Consider the following 25,538-nt stretch of genomic DNA (forward strand, 5'->3'; position numbering starts at 1 on the left):
GGGAGAGGGAGAAGCAGGCTTCCCGCGGAGCAGGGAGGCCCACGCAGGGCTCGATCCCAGGACCCCGGGATCATGACCTGAGCCGAAGGCAGACGCTTAACGACTGAGCCACCCAGGCGCCCCAAGATCTTTAGTGTATTTAAAACACCCCCACGAACATTTGTGTTTGCCTAAATTACTTTCTCATGTTTCCCCTCGATGTAAAAGCATTTTGACCCAGGGATTACAAGTAATTCAAGACAATGATTTTGACCCAGGGATTACAAGTAACTCAAGACAACGATTTTCCTCAATGAAAACGCTTATTACTCTCTTGAATAGTAAATAACAGCAATGTGTCTGACAACCTCCTGCTAGTAACGTTCTCCTAGGCTTTAGTCCCAGATAGCAAGAGATATAAACACTGCAGTTCTCCTAGAGCTGATGTGCAGGGTGGTGGCCGGGATTTCCTGCCAGTAGTACACTGCACAAATCCCACGATTTTGCAAGAGTGTAAGAACAAAGCAAAGCTCAGTGCAAGGCATTTGTAGAACCTCAGCTTTCATATTGCTTTCAGAATGTTAGGTTTGCTGATCAACTAATACGGCAAACATTTATTTGGCATTTGCTGTTATCAGGTATCGTGCAGACATGGATCCTCTCAGCTAACCGGCATACCATCCCTCTGAGAGCTAACAATGAGTGAACATTTATTGAGTGCCTACTATATGCCAGGCATTGGTCTAGACTCATTAGTATGTTATAGTTCATTTAATCCTCACACAATCCTATCGGGGAGGGACTCATCTCTCCCTTCTATGGATGAGGAAACTCAAGTTTGGAGAGGCTGGGTGAGCTGCCCCAGGGCACTTAACCGCGGAAGGAGCGAGAAATCCCACAGCGACCTCAGAGCCTGCACGCCTAGTCACGGAACTGTAATAAGGCGTGGAATGCTTTGAAGCTATTGACGTTAATATTCAGATACTTTGGCATCTGTCCTAACGCTGGGCAAAACGTTTTGTATTCTTTGATAAGATCTGCTTTCGTAGCGCTGACAGCTCTGTGCGATAAAAACAACACAAAACTTCAAAAAACTGGGAGGGTAACAATTCAGCAGCGCTACACAATTACAGCACTGCAGCCTCACCCCCTTTTTGTCTTTCTCCCAAAGTCCCCGTAAAAATCAAGTTTATTAAGGAGCGTGTTTAAGAAGCCAGTGCCTGTAGGCTCGCTCATGCCGTGTGACTGAATTAAGTCTGGGCTGGGGGAGCTCTTTAAACTGGACGCAGACTCTTACTTTTTCCTGATCCCTTGGGTCGAGATTCAAGGGCCCAGGGCCTGTGGGCGGGGCCGGGTTGCTGGGTCCCGGGCCGGGGGCGGGCTCTCTCCTGTTGTCCGCCCAATCACCGCCCGCCGCCCTTCAGACCTGCGGCCGATTGGCGGTTGCCATAGCTCCGGTTGGCTTGACAAGATGGCGGCGGCGGGGCGGTGCGGGCCGGGTCTTCGGGTCCCTTGCTTCCCGGCTTCTAAGGCGGGCGGGGTTCTGTGAAGCGAGCCCCGCCAGGCCTCAGGCATGGGCTTGCCGCCGCCCTCCCCTCTGTTCTTGGGGCTCCTCCTTCTGCAGGGTGTCCTGAGGCCTCTGTGGGGCGACCTGGGTGTGTACCGCAGGACAGGGGCCTGCAGGCCGGGGGTGGGGGTGAGTGGGGGTTGGGGACGAGGCGTTTAAGGGGCCAGACTTGCGACTCCTCCCGGAGTCCTTGCAACTTGTAAGTCCGCCCTTCCCCTTCCTTGCCGCCTAGTTTTCATTCCTGCTTTCATCCACATGACCGGGCCCGCGGTCAGTGCGTCCCTGGTCGGAGGCACCGAGGATGTGACCGTGTCCCTGGCCCTGCTGCAGGACAAGGAAGGTAAGACGTCGGGCCCTTCCGGTGGGGGTGGCGTTTGGGGGGGCGCAGGGCCAGGCCGCCCACGGAGCCGGCGAGGTGGCATCGCAGGACGTGGCATCCCCGGGGTGCCCGGCCGCCGTCCCCTGCAAAGTCTCCATGGGAGCAGGGATAGGGGGCTGCTGTGGACCAAAGAGGACCAACGGACAGGCTCAGGGAAAGAAAGCTTGGGATAGTCATGGCTAGCATTCACTGAGCTGTCTGTCCCCTGTGCTTTATACGAATCCCCACATTTTCCTAGTAAGAACAGTAATATCCTTTCATGCCATTTAACAAATGCAGACACTACAGTTCAGAGAGGTTGTCACTTGTCCGAAGTTGCACAGCTTGTGATGGGCCCAGTCCTCGGCGTGGAAAAGGATTCCCTCCTAGGGAGCCTGATTCCATTGTGCACACCCTTAGCTGCTGAGCAATACTACCTTGCATCCTAATCTTCTCTCCTAAAGGATTATTGCCGGTTCCAGCTTGTGGAGTGCTGACCAATGAGACAGAAGACTGGAGCTTGACTGTGACCCCCACCGTGATAAGGCCAGAGGTAAAAATGTTCTTGGTAGCACCTGTGGAGACCCACAGTTAGTGTTTCTGCCGTGCTCTCGTGGTTGGACATGATACAGTTTTCTCTGGGCTTGGAACTACCATGAAACTGTGGGTAATCAGATCTAGTAGGCACCCGCTCAGCCCAGAAGTGCTGACGCTAGGGTCAGGGGTCCTTGGACGAGTTTCAAGAAGTTTGTGAACCTTCTGAAATTGTCCGTAACATTATATGTGCATTTTTCTGATGAGAGGGTTGGCAGCTTCCATCAGATTATCAGATGGATCTGTGACTCAAAAATCTTCATGAACCACTGACCTCACCCTGCTCTGAGCTTACGTGTAAGGATACTCAAGCCAGGAGAAGTGAAATATCTTCCATTTAATAAATGTTTTATTGAGTGCCTAGTATGTGCAAACATCAACTCTGGAGTTAAAGGCTGAGAAAGGCAGACTTTACTTGCATCCCAGGAACTGGGGACTGTTTTCATTGACTTTTTGTGTGTGTATTTAATTTCTGCTGATATGCTGGTAGGATGATAAAGAAACTAAAAAGACGTGGACACACTGAGTTAATTTATCAGACAGACCTGTGTTTAGTCTTCTCTATCCAAAAGTGGCTTGCTTTTCTGTTAAACTGAAGATAAGGAATCAGGGCTTGCAACAGGGTGGGATTGAACAGAACAATGTCATCTTTGTATACGGTTCTCCTTTTGTAAAGTAAACTGAGGCTGACGTGTGATTTTATTGTGTTTTCCATTATGTGTTCTTAAAATGATTCACGCTGTGTTGAGTCACTTTAAAAGGGACAGCATATTTTCCTTTCAGAATGCGTTGGATGTGACAGTGAGGTTGAAGAGGGGTCGGCAAAGGTGTTCCTCTAATGAAATGGATTCCTTCTCAGAGTCCCCGTGTATGGTCCAGACTCTCCTGGTTTCAGCATCTCGCAATTCATCCTGTTTAGCCCATCTACTCATTCGAGTGGAAATTTATGCCAACTCTTCTTTGGCCCATAATGCCTCAGGCAAGTGAAGTCTTTGATGGTAAAAACATTCATGTCAAACATTATCTGTTGGACGCAAAGCATATGTCACGTGATCTGTGAGCTCTGCTCTTGAGTCAGTCTTGCCTTTCTAAACATACTTCCCTTTTGTTTAATTTTCTTATTTTAAGAAATTTTCGCTTTGTCCTATTTTACTTAATTAAGATGTCTTTTGTTTTACTCTAGTGTTGTATCCTTGTAGACTGCCTTCAAGGGAGAAAGTGAAGTTTGTTTCTGTGTATTGATTCTTGTGACCCCATCTTTTTTTTTTTTTTTTAAAGATTTTATTTATTTATTCATGAGAGACAGAGAGAGAAGCAGAGGGAGAAGCAGGCTCCCCGCCGAGCAGGGAGCCCGATGCGGGGCTCGATCCCAGGACCCTGGGATCATGACCCGAGCCGAAGGCAGACGCTTAACCATCTGAGCCACCCAGGCGCCCCTCTTGTGACCCCATCTTGAAACAAAACCAAAAACAAAAAAAGCAAGGGAAAGATTAATGAAGGAGTTTACAAGACAAACAAAAAAACCCACAATAGATTTTCAGTGAAAGCTTTTGCCACCAGCTGCCTTTTCAGATGCGGCTTCTTAATTTATGGAAGAGTGTGGTGTTCTCTTGTTTAAAAACAACACACACACACACACACACACACAACACACAACACACTATTTACTATTCTATAAACTTTTAAAATAAATTCCATATAAATGTCGGTTCACTTCGTTCTTTCTAATAGCTGCCTGGTGTTCCATCGTGTGGAGAACCCTTGTTTATCTGACTGGCCTCTTCCTGCTGGAATTGAAGGCACTTCCGGCTTGTGATGTGTAACCAGCACTGTAGCAGACATCACTGCACACGTGTGTGTGTAGACTTGACAGTGGTAGTATTCTCCCTTTCCCGTGGCAGTGTTCTCAGAACAAGAGAACGTAGGTGTGCCGGTGGTGAGGGGTCCGCTCTGAGGGGCGCCACCGCCATGCCCCCTGTCTCCTGCAACCAGCTCCAGCATCTCTTGCCTTTCCGGTCATCTGGGATGAAGGGAGACACGTTCTTCCTCAGTAGCAAAGGTCTGTCATTTTGAGACTCCTACAGGGTCCGTTCCCTCCTCACATGCCCTCCCCGTGGTCCTCCGTGTGATTACGGAAGTGGAGGAGGATAGGCTAAGGTAGGATGGTGCCATTCAGTGGGCCACCCTGCCCTCAGCGTGCTGGCGTGGAAGGGTCTCCAAGACAAATCACCAGCCGTGGAAAGCAGATGCAGATGGGTGCCTACAGCCTGGAGTGAGAATATGTATTTATATTTGCATAAAGAAGTTCTGGAAGGCTATCGCGACGCTAACCACGTGAGACCATTTGGGAGAGTGATGTGGGAACAGGAAGGGGCCGGCTGTGAGGACTTCACCGCGTACCTTTTTTTAGATCCTCGAGTTCTTTGAACATGTGAATCTGTGACCTATTTAAAGGCTTAAAGTTTTGGTTTTAGAAGAAAAAACAATCTCTTATGTTTAAAATTCAAAACAAACCAACAAAATAATATCCAGTGGGTGCTTAAAAAAAAGTATGGGAGGGATTAATGGTAGCTCTACCATTCAAAGTGGTGGCTTTTTTTCTTTTAAAAAGTACTGTTTTGACTACATCTAGGTAATAAATATTCTTTTAAAAAATATTCACTACATTTAGGGAATATTTCAAAATGTACGAATAGCCAAACTTAAGGAAAATTAGAGTATTTGTATACTGGTAATTATGAGATGTCTGCTCTGACCCCATGAAGGTATGAAACGTTTTGCACCCAGTCAGACAGAGCTCAGAACAAGAAAAAGGATAGACGGACAGACAGGAGGTTCATGGTATGCCTAATGAAACTAGCAAATGGCTGAGGAGACATAGATACACAAACATCTATCAATAGATCATATAGTAAAACCCAATTCTAAAATGCCTTGCTTCCATCCCATGGGTTTGATTGTGCTGATGGTCAGAGCCTTGCCTGGTAAAATAGTCTGTTATTGAGACCTTCTCCTCATTCCCGATGCCATTGACATACTGGGGTTCTACTATACTGTAGCATAGACTATGTAGTTAGAGGTTCTTTAGAGAACTTCAACTGTCAATGTCATTGAAGTTAACTGTTACATAGAGTTTAAAGGAAGAATCGCTGCAGGGGCGCCTGGGTGGCTCAGTCGTTAAGCGTCTGCCTTTGGCTCAGGTCATGATCCCAGGGTCCTGGGATTGAGCCCTGTGTTGGGCTCCCTGCTCCGCGGGAAGCCTGCTTCTCCCTCTCCCACTCCCCCTGCTTGTGTTCCCTCTCTGGCTGGCTGTCTCTCTGTCAAATAAATAAAATCTTAAAAAAAAAAAAAAAGAAAGAATCGCTACATAGTTTTTCATGTACCAAATCCTAGGGCAAAAGTAAAATTCAGGGGGCGCTTGGGTGGCTCAGTTGGCTAAGCATCTGACTCTTGATCTTGGCTCAGGTCTTGATCTCACAGTCGCGAGTTTGAGCCCTGCACTGGGCTCCACGCTAGGTGTGAAGCCTCCTTAAAAAAAAAAAAAGTAAAATTCAGCAGACTGAAAATTTTACCCAATAAATTATTGCAGAGAAACTGGAAACATTACTCTCTGGATTCTGAGTTCGGAGGTTGAAATGGAATATAACATATTCCTTTTCCAATCCATGTAAAAATTATTAATTTCCTCCACACTTTCACACTTGAACCAGAATCAGGATGTGAAGAGTCGGGTCTGCAGTGGGAAAGGATATGAGGTTGAGCAGGTAGCGTGACTAGATATAATCTTGTGGCCATATAGGCCCCAGATAAGCTGTCTGAAATGTCACCGTAGTTTTGGTTTTATCTGCTGGAGAAGGTAATGAATTTGAAGGAGTCAGTGCTCAATGTCAGCCGTGTTATGAAAGGGATTGTTCAGCATATTGAAAAACAAAATCAGTGCATTACATTTATCCCAACTTATCCGTTTTAGTCACTTGATTATCTTTAAGATCAACCGTGACTTTCAGTTTATTATAACTAGCGTATTTTCCTATATTTGGGTTTTTGTGGGTGTAGTAGATAACAGGCCTCAGCTAGGGTTTATGCGTAGCTCAGGGATTCCTTCATGTGTCATATTTGGCCCTGGTGATTTGTAAAACAATGACTCAGCCTTCTTTTGTGTGTCAAAAAACGTGGCAGTGCTTTGTCAGAGTGTTTCATAGCTGGACTTCTCTGTCGTTTGCACTTTTCAGAGAATGTGACGGTAATTCCCAACCAGGTGTATCAGCCCCTTGGGCCTTGTCCTTGTAATCTGACAGCCGGGGCCTGCGACCTTCGCTGCTGCTGTGACCAGGTGGGTATGTCCTTTCTGATCACGGGCACAAAAGTTCTGATACCTGAGAGCATGTGAAGAATACCAGCGGTTCTCTGTCCACCGCTTTTTGAGCGACGGGCTTTGAAAACTGAGATTGTGTTTTGTGTTGCAGCTTGTTTTCTTTTTCTTTTTTTTTTTTTTGCAGCTTGTTTTCAAATTGAGTATTTTCTTGTCTAGTCCCATCGGTCTAGTTTAGAGAAGGGAAAAATGGATCCCTTCCGACAAAGTCAGGATTGAGATGATTATACTGAGAGTGTGGTGTTAACTGTCTTATTGAGAAGCCTCCATGGAGAGGTAAAAAGGAAGAAAAAGACATTGTTTCAGTGATTTTTTTGGGAAATGTGTAGAGGTGCACAACCCTCATGACAACTCCATTTGAGAACGTTTCCATCACCCCAAAAAGAACCCTTTGTGCCCCTCTGCAGTCTCTCCTGTGGCCGCTTCTCGTCCCAGGCCCCTCTTCCTCCACGCTCTGGCTCTAAGGATTGGACTGTTCTGGACACTGTGGATGCTGACAGCCTGTGGCCTTCTGTGTCTGGCTTCTCTCAGGCGGCATCTTGTTTTCAAGGGTTCCACATTGTGGCAGGTGTCAGTGCTCTGTTCCTTTTTATGGCTGAGTCACATTCCATTGCAGGGATAGACCACAGATTGCCAATCCGTTTAGCAGATGACGGACATTTGGATTGCTTTCGCTTTTTGGCTGTGATGAATAAAGCTGCTGTGAACATTTGTGTGCAAGGGTTCGTTTGGACGTGGGCTTCCGTTTCTCTTGGGTGTGTGTAGTACCTAGGAGTGGAACTGCTCTGGTCTGTGGCAACTGTATGTTTAACCTTTTGAGGAACTGTTTTCCAAAGTGGCCGCACCGTTTTAGATTCCTATCGGCAGCGTGGAAGGGTTGCGATTTTTCCCATGTCCTCACCTACATTTGTTACAATAATCTTTTAGATTTTAGCCTCCTCCTGGGTGTGAAGTGGTATTTCACTGTGATTTTGATTTGCATTTCTGTAGTGGCAAATGATGTTGAACATCTTTTAATGTGCTTACTGGCCATTTGTATATCTTTGAAGAAATGTCTATTTAGTTTTTATTTTTTAAAAGATTTTATTTATTCATTTGGGAGAGAGAGACAGAGCACAAGCAGGGGGAGAGGCAGAGGGAGAGGCAGAGGCAGACTCCCTGCTGAGCAGCGGGCCTGATGCGGGGCTCGATCCCAGGACCCTGGGATTATGACCTGAGCCGAAGGCAGACGCTTAACCATCTGAGCCACCCAGGCGCCCCAAGAAATATCTATTTAGATCCTTTGCCCATTTTTTAATTGGGTTCTCTTTTCGTTGTTAAATTATAAGAGTTCATTATACCTTCTGGATACTAGTCCCAAATCAGGTATGTGATTTGCAACAAACGTCCCCCATTGTGTAGGTCGTCCACTTTCTTGTAGATGTCATTTGAAGCCCAAAAGTTTCCTAATTTGATGAAGTCCGATTCATCAGTTTTTTCTTTTGTTGCCTGTGCTTTTGGTGTCATATCTAGGAAACCGTTGCCTGATCTGGGTCAAATACGTATTTCTAATCCTTCTTTGCAATTTAAGAGGAATGAGAGATGCGAAAGAGGCACATTCACTGTTACCCCAGTCACTCCCATTTGCGGTTGAGCACAATTATGTCGTGGTTGGTTTTACAGAACAGAAAAGGGAAAAGCAGAAAGGAAAGTTTAGGGCCTTCATTTATGTTGTAATTCTCATACTAGCAATTGTACTTATAATAACAATTATATTTAATTTAAAAATACAGCACATCATAAATCCGCATCAGTAGAAACGTCAAGATGGTATTCCCTTCCTCTGTCTTCCAGACTGCAGTCCTATGCCCGGTTTCTAACTTCTTTTGTGTTTGTCATGTTTGGTATCGATGTACATAGCACCAACCACTGGCCTTGCTTAGTCTTCTGGATCAGTGATGTCTTCGGATAGCTGCTACTTACCATGTTAGACATGATCAGTTGTTTAATTTGAATTGTTCTTGTTTAAAATTTATTTTTCTACTGTCAGTAAACAAGGGATTCAGGGCGTATTTTAGCTCTCAATGCTATGTGAAACAGGGAAGAATATGGATGAATAACTGAATACAGGAATCAAGTCACTTCTTGATGACATTAATTGGGTCGTGTTGTCATACGGACCTTAAGGATCCTTACAGAGTTCGGACTGTTTGCCCTGACTCGAAATGTCTTTAGGTTTCTCTGGGCTAGGGATTTGGATGGTGATGGCAATTAAAAAGAGAGAAATTTACTCTGTTTTATTCCCCAATTGGAGTCTATTCCATATTATCTTCTCTTCATATTGTTTTCTTTCCTTTTTTTTTTTTTTTTTTGTGGGCACATCTTATGTCTTGAGTAAGGATGTAGTTCCCTGGAAGGTTTGAAGTTCCTGACCTGGAGGCTCATTACGGAATTGAGAGAAATTCTAGCAGGATTTTACTTCCTGTGAGCACAAAGCGCTAGTAGCCCGGACAGAGACTACGTTCCATGCTTCTTCAGCGGCGTCCTGCTCGCCTGAGAGCTGAGGGGCACCACAGAAGCTTCTGTCTGCTCACTGCTCCTCTGTGTTTCCTTTCAAGGAATGCTCGTCCAATCTAACAGAGCTGTTCAGAGAGGACTGTTTCACTGGCGTTTTTGGAGGCGACGTCAATCCGGAGTTTGACCACCTGTGCTCTGTGCAGGAGACCCCCGGGGCCCCTGGCTGGTTCCCGTTCCTGTGTGTGCAGTCCTCGCCGGCCAACTCGCCCTTCCTGGGCTACTTCTACCACGGCTCCGTGTACGTGTCCCGACGCGGCCCACGGGTGCCTACGGCCTCTCGCGGGCCCAGGCCTGACCGCCTCCATTCGAGATTCGGTTCTAGATTTCCGTTAGCAAGTTTATTTTGCGTTAAATATTTGAAAGAATTGGGCCTCACTGAAGAGAAATTGTTGATACTGCAGTTAATAGTGATCATCTGGGTTTGGGGAAGGAGTGCTGGGCTCCTGGGGTCTTGATTTTCTTTCTTGTACTTTCCCCTGATGTTGAAATTTTACAACTTTCTTCTTCTTCTTATTGAAGTGGAATTCCTGTAACATAAAATTAACCTCTAACCACTTTCAAGTGTATACCTCTGTGGCTTTTAGTCCACCTATTATTTTTGTAATTAAAAAGGTAAAACAAAAATTAAAAGAAGAATTGTTTTTAGGGGCGCCTGGGTGGCTCAGTCGGTTAAGCGGCTGCCTTCGGCTCAGGTCATGATCCTGGGGTTCTGGGATCGAGCCCCGCGTCGGGCTCCCTGCTCGGCGGAGAGCCTGCTTCTCTCTCTCTGCCTGCCTCTCTGCTTACTTGTGCTCTCTCTCTATCTGTCAAATAAATAAAATAAAATCTTTAAAAAAAAAAAGAAGAATTGTTTTTAGCAGATAATAGCTGCGAGTATTAGTGGTAATCCTTCTCATTGATTTACAGTTCCCCTCGGCAGCACTCTTCCTTTGAAGTGAATCTGCATACTGATCTAAGAGACTTTTCAGACTTCGGTTATAAGCAAGGAGATCCGATCATGACTGTAGACAAGGCATATTTTACCATTCCACAGGTAAGAATTTCAATTTTAAGATGCTAGGGGCCTTTGACATTTTTTTCCCATCCTGTTGTTAATTGAATTTCTGCACTTAAAAACTCTCATCCTAAGTTCCTTATTTTTCTCCTGTGGAATTTCCAGGCACTCAACTCTTTATGGTCTGTGGATTTTATTTTAAACAGCCTCTCTTAAATTAGCCCCTGATTTTGCTAAATCTCAGAGTGAACATAACAACCAAAAGACATTCTATCAATTTCCATAGACATAACTACGATTCTGCACTTCTGTTAGTTTAACAGCTGATTTCTAGTAAGCTATAAGTATATAGTTTAATATAATATTCCAGAACTTTGAAAATTATCTCAAGGCTGTGGAGTTTTATGTGATCTTCATTTTTTTTTTTAAGTCCAAAATCATATATCTGTGGGAAGAAAACATGGGAGTCTAAACCATCTCTCTTCACTGTTCTAGGACTCCATTTTTATGGTTTTAACAAGAATCTGGTTGTCCTGAGGGAGAGAAAATTAAGTTGAATATAATCATGTTTCTGCAAAGTAAATGGAGCAGGGAGTTTTCTTTGTTTTTGTTAAGTACGTCTCCTCAACCAGCGGCTTCCAGACTTTGATTAGCAAATGAACTACATAGTCTATTTATGGGTCATCTAGCCAGTGAATTCGTTCTTGAAACTAACCCAGCAGGAGGAGCAGGCTGCAGAAAGCAAATCTGTATGGGACGCTGACCTATATTTTCTGACTTGAAAAGAGGTCATAGCCCTGTTGGGATTTCCCCTTACCCTCAGGTGTCCCTGGCTGGGCAGTGCGTGCAGGACGCGCCAGTGGCATTCCTTCAGAATTTTGATGTTCGCTGCACTACTAATTTGGAAGTGTACCGAGAGCAAGATGGTATTATCAATGCGAAGATCAAGAATGGTGCGGTAGGAGGTATGGTACATTGGTTTGAGAAGAGAACGTGGGGCTCCTGGGTGGCTCATTCGGTGAAGAAACTGACTCTTGATTTCGGCTCAGGTCATGATCTCAGGGTCGTGGGATGGAGCCCTGCACTGTTGTTGGGCTCTGCACTCAGTGGGGAGTCTGCTATCTCAGCCTCTCTCTCTCCCTTTGCCCCTCCCCATGTGTGCTCTCTCTCTCTCAAATGAATAAAGAAATCTTAAAAAAAAAAAAAAAGAAAGGAATACAGACCTGAATGTCTACATAAACTGGGATCTCATGAGGATATAAATCACTTCTACTGGATTAACTTAAAATATTTGAACTGCCAATTGAGGAAAATGTTTTCTTCAGAAAAAGTCCAGTTCCATAGGGCAGCATGTTGCATGTTAGTTCTTCTTTACAAATGGAGGTAAAATTCACATAACATAAAATTAACTATGTTAGAGTGGACAGTTCAGTGACATTTAGTACCTTCACAGTAACTACCTGTGTAACTACCCCCTCTGTTTAGTTCCAGAACATTTTCCTTCCCCTAAAGGAGACCCTATACCCTGACCCCTATACCCTGACCGCTCACCCCCTTTCTGTCTCTATGGATTTGCTTTGTTCTGGGCTTTCCATATAAGAGGAATCCTATAATATGTGGTCTTTGTGTCTGGCTTCTTTCACTTAGCATCATGTTTGCAAAGTTCATCCACGCCGTGGCATGGACCAGAACTCCGCTCCTTTTTGTGGCTGGGTCCTAGTCCATCCTGTGAATAATTGTGCCACATATGTCATCCATTCATCCTTTGATGGGCATTTGGGTTGTTCCCGCGTTTGGCAGCTGTGATCGTGCTGCTGTGGACGCTGGTGTGCACGTGTCTGTGAGGGCACACGTTTGCGTCTCTCTCTGCTGTCCACCCAGCAGTGGGGTTGCCAAGTCGCATGGTGATTTGACTTTCTGAGGGAGCACCAGACCGCTTCTAGAGCGAGCGCACCATCTTCCGTTCCCACTGGCAGTGGACCGCATGTTTGTTCCTATGGGAGAGTAGCTCTCCGCATCTCTGTCACTGACTGGAATCCCCTCCTCAGCCACGACCAGACACCACGGACAGTGGGGTTCCCACGGCTGGCATTTGGGGAGTGGGAGAGAGGTCGGTAGCTGGCACACAGGCTGGGCGCAGTTACCATAGTTGCCCGATAAGCTTTCCCTTGAATAAGTAAACACGATCGTGTTGGGCTGTGTCGTTCTCGGGAGGCCAACTTCTGTATCTTTTCAGGCATCGTTACACCAAAAGTAACCTATGAGGAAGCAGCCGACCCAGACAAATTCATCACCAGGACAGGTATTTGGATTAACGCTTTCATATCACCTCTACAGAAATATGTAGGTCATTTCTTACAAATAATATGCAGTTATTTTTAGAGGGGGGAGGAAGATAGATTTTTATGAAGAATTTAAGGAGGTTCACAACACTTAGAGTTTTGTCTGCTCCACATTTGGTTTGTTCCTTATTCCGTCTTGCCTTGCTTCAGAGTGGTACCTGCGCCCTGGAGTCAATCCTCACAGCCCTGAGTTCTGTGGGCTCCAGGGTCCCTGCTAGTTTTCAGGGCCTGTGGACCTTTTCTGAAATGTTGTTCAGGGAGCCAGCATGGAGGCCTCTTGCTCTCTTTTCTCCTTCTTCTTCTTCTTTTTTTAAATAACTAAACTTTGCAGTTTTGATGCAGCCAAACAGGTTATTCAGAGTTTGGCTAATAGTACCAGGACTTTTGTTGTGCATGAAAGATATTTCATTACAGTGTGTTAAAATTCTCAAATGTATTCATTCATCAGATCTTAGCAAAGTACCTACAACATAGTAGTGAGCTAGACAGCGGGCCTCTGCTCCTATGGGGCTATCGGGCCGACATTCTGTAGTCCTTCATCTTTGACAAACATTTGACCGAGCCTGTGCTGTGTATCGAGCTATGAGCCGCATTCTGGGGGTATGGAAATGGAAGGAAAGGGCAGACTTCACCCAGGACATTGTGATGCTCTAGAGGAGGGGGCCAGTGCTGACTTGGTGGGGCCAATAATAGACTTGAATCCAAGGAGGGTTGTTAATTTATGAAAGTATTTTTTATTTGCAGAAACACTTTTAAGCAATGAATCAGCCTCCAGAAACGTAAATGTGGAAGAACATTATATTTTCAGATGGAATAATAATACAATCAGCGAAATAAATGTCACAATTATTAGAGCAAAAATTAATGCCCACCAGAAAGGTAACTTTGTTGAGGGCAGTGAGAATGTTTTCAGCTTAAAACTTTTTTTTTTCTTTCTTTACGATTCTCATAATTATTACACGTAAAACTAAGTCAGACTTGTTTCTTATTTGTATTTGTGATTTAATAGAAAACATTTTTTTTCTTTTGCATGTCAAGATGTAATTATAAGGTAAAGAAAATAACACTATGGGGGATAATTTCTTTTCCTAGTGAAATGGTGCGCATTATATTTTTATTTTGTTTTATTTCTAGGGAGCATGACACAGAGATTTACAGTAAAATTTTTAAGCTATAATAGTGGTGATGAAAAGGAATTTTCTGGGAATCCAGGTAAGACAGTGTATGTCAATTGCTGATCCTACAAACATATTTTAATTCAGTACTCTTGCGCTACAGTGATTGTAACTCACTCCAATTTTAGTTTGTGACTCTAACCTTTCTCTTTCTCTTTTGTGACACTGTATTCTTTTTCTGGTAACAACTTTTTTTTTTTTTTTTTTTTTACCAGACATGTTGTAAGTGTAGTTGTAAATGCAAAACATTCTTTCTCTTTAGCTACTAGTCTTTTGAAAAAAAGATAATGCCGAATAATGTTGGCAAAATTAGCTTTTTTTTAAAGAGATTTTATTTATTTATTTGAGAGAGAGAATGAGAGAGAGAGAGAGAGAGAGCATATGAGACGGGGGAGGGTCAGAGGGAGAAGCAGACTCGCTGCTGAGCAGGGAGCCTGATGTGGGACTCGATCCTGGGACTCCAGGATCATGACCTGAGCCGAAGGCAGTTGCTTAACCAACTGAGCCACCCAGGCACCCCAAATTAGCTTTTATAGAACTAAGAAGCTATAGATGATGGGTTCCTAACCTGGGGTTCTGTGGAGAGACTTCACAGGGACTGTGAACTTCCGGTCATGTTGTGCATTTTGTGATTATGTACAAGTATAGCATCACCTGATTTGTTGTGTATTTGTTTGCTTCTTTAATTCACCATTGCCTCCTCAGCACCTGGAACAGTAGGGAGGATTGCACGTCCAAAATGCCAGCTGCTAGCCATGCAATGTGGCCAATGGCATGTGTGGAAATGGTAATATTTGGATATATTGAGTTGAATAAAACATATTTTTCAAATTAACTTCATCTACTTTTTCTCTCTTTTTTTAATGGGGCTACCAGAAAAAAAATTTTAAATGTCTAAAAAATTCTAAAAATGTGTCATATTTTAAAATCACATATGTGGTTTGCATTATATTTCTGTTGGGCAACACTGACTTGGACCATAGTAGGTGTCCAGTAAATATATGTTGGATAAACTATCATTGTTTTTTAAAAACTTGTCCCTTCCTTTTACTACTCTTAACTAGGCAGTAAGTAACCATGAACGAACAACTTTTTAAAGTTAAAATAACTTTTTAGTTTGCGTGATTTTCAATATTTGTATATGTTGATTTAATAATGCATGTTCCATTTTACCTATATATATTTTTTTCTTTTAAATGAAATTTTAGTGTACTTGTTAATGTGGAATTTTGGATTTTATGGTTGGATTTCAAAGCAGGCTCCTGGAATTTAAGGGTTTTCATTTCATTATTTAATTTCACAGGATTTCTGAGAAACACCATCAGAATATGTGAAAAATGTTGACGCTCTTGTCAAAAAAGAATAAATTGATTATGAGCCAGAACCAGTCAGTCCGTGAGATAGTTTGTGTATATACGGCCATCCATTCTCTAGCACTTTCCAAGGCAGGAAGGGTTTTAGGAGGAGTACACTACATGGGCCCGATTCTCAAGGAATTAATTCTCTTACTTGGAAAGACGGCACCAGGTCATAGAAACAACAGAGAACAATACAAGATAATTAATAAATGTGTGCTAGTCTCACGGACAGGCATTCTAGAACATCAGAGAAGTGGAATGTTGACCGTTCACCTACACTTCCCACCATTAAGGACCTGTGTGAAGTCTCTAGTTTGTGCAGGTTCTGATCTCAGTGCTGGAAGAAAAGCAGAGTGAGTCACAGTTCTGCCCTCGGCAAGTTTTCTATTCTGGGCTGTGTGGAGGAGATTGTACCTTGGAAAGCAGATAGCGCGGGCTGGGAACAGGAATAACCTGGGGTGGGGGCCAGGGAGGCAGCAAGGAACGGGAGGTGGGGATGGGCAGGGATGAACCCTGGTTGAATTCCGGCTGGTTCAGGAATGCTGAGAAGTAACGTGGGAAACACAAGCACTAGGCGTGAACCCTGATTTCATCTCGGTTTGTAAAAATGGCTCTAAAACATGTTTTTTGGGGACATGTGGAGATAGAGGTATGAACTGGATATACTTTGATTATTAGGAATTATTCATTTTCTCAGGAGAAATATTGGTATCATGGTTATGTAGAAGGATATCCTTCATTTCAGGAGTTGTATGTTAGAGCTTTTAGAGGTGAAGTGTCAAGTCTACAACTTATTTTCAAAAGGTCTCGCCCAAAATAAATATGTATGTATGTGTTTATGTAATACAGAGAAGACCAATCTGGCTGGAAATTCACGGCTGTTGATTTTGGGTGGTGTTCCTTTCAACCCTTGTGTACGTGTGAACATTTTCATAGTAAAAAAGTGGAAGCAGTAAGGCGCAGGCCAATAGGAGAGAACGGGAATAGGACCTGAATCGTCCCGGGGTGGGATTGATTTACTAGAGTGTCCCATCGAAAGGTTACTTTGGTGTAAGTCTCCTTTCAAAGCGCCTGGGACCAGTAGTAGTGATCACTCAGCAGTACTTAGTAACTGGCCTGCTTGGCGTTTGATTCCCCGGTGTGAGGGCCCTGGACTGACTCTTGCCTGCTCGTGCCTTTTCGGATTTTAATTTCAAAATTGATTTTAAAAAGTCACACAGATATCTTTGTTAAAAAAAAAGCAAAAGAAGAGGAAAGAAGATGGTTTGTCTCAAGCGTATTCTGACAAAGCTTTGCCTGTGTGTTTCCTTTCTTTGCATATTCTTCTTTTATACTACTTGATGAGGAGGGGTTGCTATGTTAGGTTAACTTTAGCTACTTCTCATTATTGTGTTTGTCTAGGTTACCAACTTGGCAAGCCTGTTCGAGCTCTAAATACCAACAGGTTGAATGAGACGACTTTACACCTTTGGCAATCGGGTAATCTGGTTTGGTAATATGATTCGCTCTTTGATAAACTAGAATTGGAAATACTGCCTTATTTTGAATCTAATCAAGTAGTTAATCACTTTGAATTCTGGTTGGTTTATTTAGCCGGGGTGGGGGGAGGGTGGAGGAGATCATGCTTCCACAACTTTCTTTGGTTTGGTTTTAAATTTAACATTATTTGCTCCTGAAGTGCTGGTTATTTGTAAGAGAGATTTAAACATGGGGTTGGCTGGGGCGCCTGGGTGGCTCGGTCCAGTGCCAACTCTAGATTTCAGCTATGATCTCAAGGTCATATCTCAGGGTCATGAGTTGGAGCCCTGAGTCCAGCTCCGTGACTGGGGGGAGTCTGCTGGAGATTCTCTCTCCCTCTGCCCCTCCTCCTGCTCATGCTGGTGTGCTCTCTCTCTCTCTCTCCAATAAACAAAATCTTTAAATACGGGACTGGCTGGAGAGAGTCTCTTGTCATCGTTGCTTGTAGCCCAGGATGGTGCTAATTGGAAATTTGACCATAACTTTGTTCCAAACAATGGAAAATCTTTGCCTTGGTGGTGAGTGCCTGCATCTGCCAGAAGGCATTAACTTCCATGTTCAGAATAAACCATTGATCCTGGGCCAGGTATTCTGATATAGAAAGGCGCCTCTGTTCAGCTTTGAAAGGATTAGAGTAACAATGACCTCAGTTCTTGAGAAAATTGGAAACTTTATTTCTACTGATTGTTTTCTGTCTGTTTTCCAAGAAAAACTTTGAAGTAAATCTTTACTTTCATTTAGCAAAAATGGTAAGAGGATACTCTTTTTATTTTCTAGCTGGAAGGGGTTTGTGTGCATCGGCAACTTTCAAACCCATTTTGTTTGGAGAAAATGCACTATCTGGATGTCTTTTAGAAGTTGCGATCCATGAAAACTGTACTCAGCTCAGGTGAGCGTATCATTGGCGAATCTGCCTGTGTTTTGAGTGGTTTGCTTAAAATGAATTCACCCCATGAAAACTAAAGACAACATGAATGTGAAAAATTGCAGTCTGCAAAACACACTTGTGTAAAGTGGTAGTGGAAAAAATTATAGTTTCTTTAGAACTGATTCAGGGGCGCCTGGCTGGCTCAGTCCGTTAAGCGTCCGACTAATGATCTCAGCTCAGGTCTTGATCTCAGGGTTGTGAGTTTGAGCCCAGTGTTGGGCTCTATATTGGGTGTGGAGCCTACTTAAAAAAAAAAAAAAAAAAAAAAGAATTGAATCAGACATCGATAGAAGGGAAAATAGAGTTCTTTCTTGGGACTAGGGCCCTTTCATCCATATTTATGCAGTTACTCTGCTAAAGTCTGTTAATTGTTGGAACCCAATACTCCTAGAAGCATAAAAAGGACAGGAGGCAGATATAATTGGTGTGAATAACACTGAAAGAATACATAAGCCTTGGGGCGCCTGGGTGGCTCAGTCGGTTAAGCATCTGCTTTGGCTCAGGTCATGATCTCAGGGTCCTAGAATCGAGTCCTGTGTTGGGCTCCCTGCTCAGTGGGGAGTCTGCTTCTCCCTCTGCTGCTCCCCCTGCTTGTGCTCTTGCTCTTTCTCTCTCAAATAAATAAATATAATCTTTTTTTAAAATTTTTTTTAAAGATTTTATTTATTTATTCATGAGAGACAGAGAGAGAGAGAGAGAGGCAGAGGGAGAAGCAGGCTCCCCGGCGAGCAGGGAGCCTGATGCGGGACTCGATCCCAGGACCCTGGGATCATGACCTGAGCCGAAGGCAGATGCTTAACCATCTGAGCCACCCAGGCGCCCTAAATAAATATAATCTTAAAAAAAAAAAATACATAAGCCTTGTTACATGGTGTATAAAGAACTTTGCACTTAATTGTCTGGGTGGCATTTGGAAGGTGTGTTTATGGATATGCATATACATTCTTTTATTTTTAAATTGAGGTGAAATTCATGTAAGATAATTAATCATTTTAAAGTAAATAGTTTGGTGACATTTAGTGCATTCATGATGTTATACAACGACTACCCCTGTTTAGTTCCAAAACATTTTCATCTCTGCAGAAGAAAACCTGTACCCATTAACTATCCCTCCCCATTCCCCCCTCCCCCAGCCCCTGGCAACCACCGATCTGTGTTCTGTCTCTAGGGATTGACCTATTCTGGACATTTCATATAAATGGAACCCTACCATAGATGACTTTTTGTGTCTGGCTTCTTCCACTCAGCTTAATGTTTTCGAGGGTTATGCACACTGTCGCAGGTGTCGGTGCTTTGCTCCCTTGTGTGGCCAACTCCTGTTCCACTGTACGGCTCTACCGCATCTTGTTTATCTGTCCATCCATTAACGGACGTTTGAGTTGTTTCCAGCTTGGGCTGTTGAACAACGCTGCCATGAACGTTCATGTGCCAGTTTTGGTTTGAGTCCCTGCTTTCAGTGATTTTGGGCATATGCCCAGGAGTGGAATTGCTGGGTTATATAGTAATTAGATGTTTACTTTTTTGAGGAACGACCACATCATTTTCAGTGGCTGCACCATTTTATATTCCTACCAGGAATGTGAGACAGTTCCAGTTTGTCCACATCCTCCCAACACTGGTTAGTTTCTGTTGTTTTGATAGTTGCCGTCCCAGTAGGTGTGAAGTGGTATCTTGTTGTGGTTTTTAATTGCATCCATTCTTACACCCATTTCATCTATAACACATCCTGGGTAGCATGGTTCTTTGGGGAGCTGAGAAAAGATGGGGAGGCACTAAGCCGGGAAGTAGACTGTAGGTGTAAATTACTAGCAGAACTCTTGGTCGTGGGGAATAAGGCTGGAATCTGCAGCGTCTCTCCCCTGAAGTTTATAAGATTTGTACCTGCCAATGACATCACCAGAAAGGAGGGATGCTAAGTTTCAGGGGTTTTTTTTGTTTTTGTTTAAGAGAGGGAGAAGGAGAGAGAGAATCCCATGCAGGCTGCACACCTAGTGTGGGGCACAGCGCAGGGCTCGATCTCACAACCCTGAGATCACGACCTGAGCCAAAATCAAGAGTCAGATGCTCAACTGACTGAGCCACCCAGAAGCCCGCTAAGTTCTAATTTTTAATCTTCACTTAATCTTCTGGCTCAAAATTCTAGCTAAAATATTTAGGTTCCTTTTGCTCTCAGATCCCTCTGGCCTGTAAATTTATCCTGGTAACTTGGAATGTGATCTACGCACCTTCCAAGTTTTATGACACTCAATGGAGCCTGTAAACTACATGATACCAACATAAATTACTAATATTTAAAATCCAAAGTAAACGATTGCTTCTGTATGTCTTACCCTGGCAGCTCAGGTCCATCCTGGACGGGCAGATGCCCAGCCAGCTTTTAATGCCACTCCCTCTGGCAGATTTTAGTTAGGCTCCCTAACTAAGGGGAGTTAGTTTAAGAGTTAGCAACTAGCTAACTAGTTGCCTAGTTAGTCCTAGGCAAGCACAACCTGGAAAGGACTTCAGGATGAGAGCCACTGGCCATGTGCTGAGAAATGTCTTACTCTCTTGCAGGGAGAATGCTGTCAAGCGACTTGACTCATTAATACAAGCAACTCATGTTGCGATGAGAGGCAACTCTGATTACAACCATCCTAGTGACGACTGGCTCGAAATAATCCGTAAGTCACAGCTGCGGACGTGTGTGCGTGTAACTTGCTGCTAGGAGTGCACGGCACTGGCCGTGCGTGGGAGCCCACGGGATGGGTCTTCCTCCTTCGCTGTGGCTCAACTGACGTTTGTTTAGAGGTTAGCTCTCCGGGCAGCAGGCTCTTCACATCCTTTACCTCTTCTTCATGATGGCTTTGTGGGTTTTTTGTGCTTTTTTTTTTTTTTTTAAGAGGAAATCCACATGAGGTTCAGATTGCCCAGTTGTTTTATGAGCTAACAGCCTTTGTAAAAGGAGGTCTAAATGAAGACTGAAGATTTTCAGTGCATTTCAGTTTGCTTTGCTGTTTTCGTTTGCCAGGAATATAGGCAATCGAGACCGGACTTTATAATTTATAAAAGCAATGTTGTTAATTTAAAATAAGGTGATTGAAAAGATGATGCTGAGTGAAAGAAGCCAGACAGACATGACCCCGAACTGTACGGTGCCATGTGTACAAAAGGCCCAGATGGGGCAGATCTGTCACCACAGAGAGCAGACGGGTGGTTGCCAGGGGCTGGCGCAGGTGGGAGCAAGTGAGGAGTGACCGCTGATGGATACAGGGTTTCTTTCTGGGGCAGCAAAAATGGAATTTGGTGATGGCTGCGTAGCTCTGAATATACTAAAAACCACTGAATTGTACACTTTAACTGGGTGAATTGTATGGTGTGTGAATTGTCTCTCAGGACAGCGGTTATAGCAGAAAGAAGTGCAGGGGTAGCAGATAAGGGTAGCAGGCCCCACCCAGGCCAGGTAGAAAGGCTGGAGGTCTGGGCCTTTAGGCGGAGGCATTTGCAGCGTCGGGCTGGCAGAGGATCGAGCGCGAGGAGGTAGGGTGTGCGTGGCCCGGATAGTAGCCATGAGCCACACTTCCTTGCCACAGCAGGGCTGGGGTCACCTTCCAATCTAAAACGTCCGTCTGGCCGCCACTGAGCTGCCGCTCACTCAGCTCGTCAGGGCAAAGCTCAAGGGCTCAGTTGATCGTGGCGGAGCTGGAACCCAGACCCAGGCTTCCAGCCTCTTTGCTGGCTCCCCGGCTGGCAAGTAAGGGGAGTCTTGACTGGAAATGTGCCAACAGGAGAGCTTCTGCTAGGGCTCTGATTAATGGCATTGTCTTTTGGGGCCAGAAAGAGAGAATTGGCTCGACAGCATCTGCTGTCCTAAGTCCCCTCCTGTCACTGAGGATCCTGCTGTGCCCCTCCCTTCTGCCCAGCTGGTGGTAAGCAGCTTTTTGGATCCTGCTTTCTGTACCACCTCTGGTCACTTCCGCTCAGCAGCCTGGAATTCACACAGAGGACCATCCAGACACGTGCCTGTGCTCTCCTCACCCCTTGTGATTTGGTTTGGATCATTACGACACCCAGGTCCCCTGCCCTCTTGAGGCGGTGAGGGATCATGTAATACGTCTGTGGGCCGGAAGCACCCCATATCACTCTCTGACTTTGGGAGGGGTCCTGGGGGCGATGGGGCTCTCAGGCTGTGATTCACCGATCCTCTTGTGCCCCGCGCTCAAGTCACTAGGCCCAGAGTTAGATCCTCATTTGGAGACAGAAACCAGAGGTTGGGGCTTGTCAACCCCTCGGCTTTGCCACAAGGCTAGCTGGATGGGCTGTGGCATGCTCGACGGATGGAGGGAAGGAGTCAGTAAAGTACCTGAGAAGTAGAAAGAATGGGAGGTTTCAAGACGGAGAACCCAAGGTGGTTACGTAGGAAGTCTGAGGTGATGACATTTTGCTGCCTTTGAGGTGAAAGCACTTGGCTTCTATGTTGTCTCTAAGCCAAAATCAACCCTGATCCTGGTTGATAAACAGAAGAGATGTCGAACGCGTGCATCGAGGAGGAGGAAGTTGGAAGTCATAACCTGTCACCAACTTTCAAGTCCCTCCAGTGTCCCCTCACAACTTGCCACCCGCCTCCTGTTGTTATTCATTTGTTAGTCAGTTGTATTCTCTTCCATTGTGTTACCCTATTGCTCCTTCACTGTTTAGTCCATCCTAACTACAGTCGTTCGCATGGATTGTGAATGTCTTAGACGGCTTGTACTAGAACAGCAAGAGCATGGACTCAGCCTCATGGTATTTTACTGCAGTTGGATGGTATTTCTGCTAAAACTCTGGGGGAGCTTGGGGCTTGGGAACTGAATCAGGATGTCTGGTTTTATTATGTGGGTCTGGGATTTTAAAGTTCTGGTGACTGACTGAACAGACAAGGAGACATTTTGAACACAAGCGCTAGCACAGGCTCGGGGTGATGATACCGAGGGCCTGTTAGAGACGAGAGATGCCTTCATGTGATTCCTGTCTCATAACAGTTCCCAGTTTTTCCCCTGTATCATGGCACTGTAGGAAAACTGTTATCATTTTTTCCAAACTTGGTATTTCTATAGGTGCAGATGCCCCTGACACAGGTGCAGACCCTCCTGTCAGTGTGAATGGCATCTGCGTGGATATTCCTGCCCGACTGCATATACGCATCCTCATCTCAGATGCTGGTGCAGTGGAAGGGATTACTCAGCAGGAGATAGTTGGCATAGAGACAAGGTATGATTGCATCTGGGGTAAGTGTAGTTTAGAGAGAGTCAGTAAAGTTGCTCGTGCTCCAAAGAATAGGGAAATGCTAATGTGCAATCTGATTATTTATGAATTGCAGTTATTAGCAACATGATTATGTGTATAAATGAAATATGTTATCAACTATGTGTATAATGGTAACTTGTTCTCACAGGTATTTATAAAGCTGTGTGTAAGGGATTCTGCACGGACTCTCGGGGTACAAAGATGAAATTTGGGGGGGGAATATAATAATCCATGCATACTGAGTAGGGAATACTGTGGGGAGGCGTTTCCCCAAGGGGAGGCTGGGGTGCAGGTGCCAGAAAAAGGGGATGGGGTGCTGGATAGGCAGAAACAACAGATGTTAACCACCAAACAGCCGGTAGCCCTCTTCTGAGAGTGATGTGGTGTGTGCGTACATGATGCATATCGAGCGCCTTCGTACTCTGTCCAGCACCTGGAAAACCCTCCAAGATGGCTAGCTGTTGCTGTTCTTCTTGTTATATTGTTCATTTTTGTAGCAGGGTGACCGGCCTGTGAGGTTCCCCATGCTACTCTCCCTCCTTGTGCATATGTCCAAAGGGGGAAAAAGCATTAGTAGAATTTGAAGCTTCTTTAAGAGAATCCCAGTTTATATTGCTGCTGTTGGTTCCCTCAGGCTCTTAACAGACTAGAAACGATTGGTGGATGTGTTACCTGCATAATCTTTTCCTCCCAGGTTCTCTACGGTGAACTGGCAATTCCAGTGTGGGCTTACTTGTGAGGATAAGGCCGACCTTTTTCCTGTCAGTGCATCTGTCCAGTTTATTAAGATACCTGCACGGTTACCCCGTCCACTGACAAGGTAATCCAGTTGACAACCTAGTTACCATTATTAGGAAGCAGAAAAACAGTTGCTTGAAAAGAAGAAGTTTATTTCTTTAATCAAGTTTGACACATTTCATCAAGAGCGTGCTTTGTTGTGCCTATTATAATCTTCTAAAATGTTTCCTAGATTCCAGATCAATTTTACGGAGTATGACTGTAACAGAAATGAGGTGTGTTGGCCGCAACTTCTGTATCCATTGACCCGGTATTATCAAGGTGGGTAAAGCAGATTTCTGGAAGGGTTATCATTATGTTTTGCCTATTAAAGTATTTTTTAAAAATATATGTCACAGAAAACTTAAAACACATAGAAAGAGTTTTAAATGATTTACTAATAAGGTTGCCACTTAGGAGTGATCACTATTACTGTTTTGGTTTATTTCTACCTAATTGCCAAAATAGTTAAGAAATAAGAATTGTGCTTCATTTGGTTCATTTTCTTGCAGGTGAGGCTTATTCTCAGTGCGTGGCCAAGAGCTTACTGTTGGTATCCTTCTTGGTATTAGCTGCATTCCTCAGTAACCCCTGGACCAGAACACGCAAAGCTTGAAATTCATCTACCACCTGACTTCTCACAGACCACAGACTTTTGCTTCAGTGACTTGTCGTACTCCTGTGTGCCTGTCTGTAAAATTGTAATAAATGCAGTGCTTTATTTTTGTAAAATTTTTTTAATTAATTGCACTGTGAATTTAATTCACATATGTAACTATCCGGATGTGCAGAGCAATTCAGAATAGACATTCTCATCGTTGGATGAGACTGAGCAAAATGCACAAGAGGGTCAACTGTGTAAATAAATGTTACTAGAAGCTTTCGTGTATCACAAGTTACTAAAGTCACAGGAGCTTTGGTCCACGTATGTTATTCTTATCTTAGAAAGTTAGTATTTTCTTCAAATTATGTATTTCCGATGAATTGTTTGGTTAATTTCCTCTATTCCAAAGAAAGAATTAGTAATTCTTAAAGCCTTAAAAACGTGTATACTATAAAGTTTATGTATTATTTTGTATATATGCACAAAATAAATTGATGAGGGAAGGTGTGGAGGCTGAGGGAGGGCAAGTATATGGGGAGGAGAGTAAAACAAGACCAGGAGGGGAAGCCAGCGCAAGTATGATTACGTACAGGAATCAGAGACCCCGGACTTAAAATAAGCCGATTTTCGGTGAAGGATAGTTTTCCTAGTTGAGGCTTGAGAGATTTTCCTCCTGTGGCTCCTTAAGAGGGGACACACGGCATGATGCCGGGGGCGGGGGGGGGATGGATGTCTTCAACCATAGCCCAATCCTGGCCACATGGCAAATCTCTGCATTTTCTCTGTGGCCCAGACATATTTAGTCATGTTTCAGATGGATTTGGACACGGTCAGTAAACCTAATTTTGAAAAGTGACCATCTTCCCTTTCACACTCTGATGGAATTCCTAGGGCCTCCTGACTTCCCGGACACAACCAATGTGTTGTTGCATTTTCCAGTGCAAATCTGTAAGCCCAGTTCCATTTTTTACTGGTTCATATTAAATGTGTAACTAACGACATAAAGAAGTTTCTCCCTCAATTACCTCTATAGGTACTGCATTGAGAAATACTGGATTCCTCCCCTTCTGTTTCTCTTTTTCTTTGATTTGGATCTCTATGGTCCAAGTGATTACACCCTATAGAAGGAGTAAAACAATTGTCCTTTGTCAAAG

At 44.2% G+C, this 25,538-nt stretch overlaps 1 protein-coding gene across 2 annotated transcripts; it reads left to right on the forward strand.

The window, feature by feature from the left end:
- Positions 1-1,449: 1,449 nt before the first annotated feature.
- On the forward strand, positions 1,450-24,512 carry TCTN2 (tectonic family member 2). Of its 2 annotated transcripts, XM_028092461.2 has the most exons (18): positions 1,450-1,634; positions 1,779-1,886; positions 2,369-2,457; positions 3,282-3,477; positions 6,731-6,831; positions 9,468-9,664; positions 10,333-10,459; positions 11,244-11,385; positions 12,657-12,722; positions 13,507-13,641; positions 13,897-13,974; positions 16,697-16,774; positions 17,591-17,702; positions 20,295-20,401; positions 22,814-22,967; positions 23,698-23,823; positions 23,974-24,062; positions 24,293-24,512. In XM_028092461.2, the coding sequence occupies exons 1-18, from the start codon at positions 1,553-1,555 to the stop codon at positions 24,394-24,396; spliced, it is 2,091 nt and encodes a 696-aa protein (XP_027948262.1). In that variant the 5' UTR covers positions 1,450-1,552; the 3' UTR covers positions 24,397-24,512. The 2 variants fall into 2 exon arrangements, with proteins under 2 accessions (XP_027948262.1, XP_027948263.1); XM_028092462.2 differs by lacking the exon at positions 16,697-16,774.
- Positions 24,513-25,538: the final 1,026 nt, after the last annotated feature.

The sequence above is a fragment of the Eumetopias jubatus genome, unplaced genomic scaffold, assembly GCF_037043125.1.
Source record: "Eumetopias jubatus isolate StellerSeaLion01/CBP00866 unplaced genomic scaffold, mEumJub1_p1.0 scaffold_16, whole genome shotgun sequence".
NCBI lineage: Eukaryota > Metazoa > Chordata > Mammalia > Carnivora > Otariidae > Eumetopias > Eumetopias jubatus.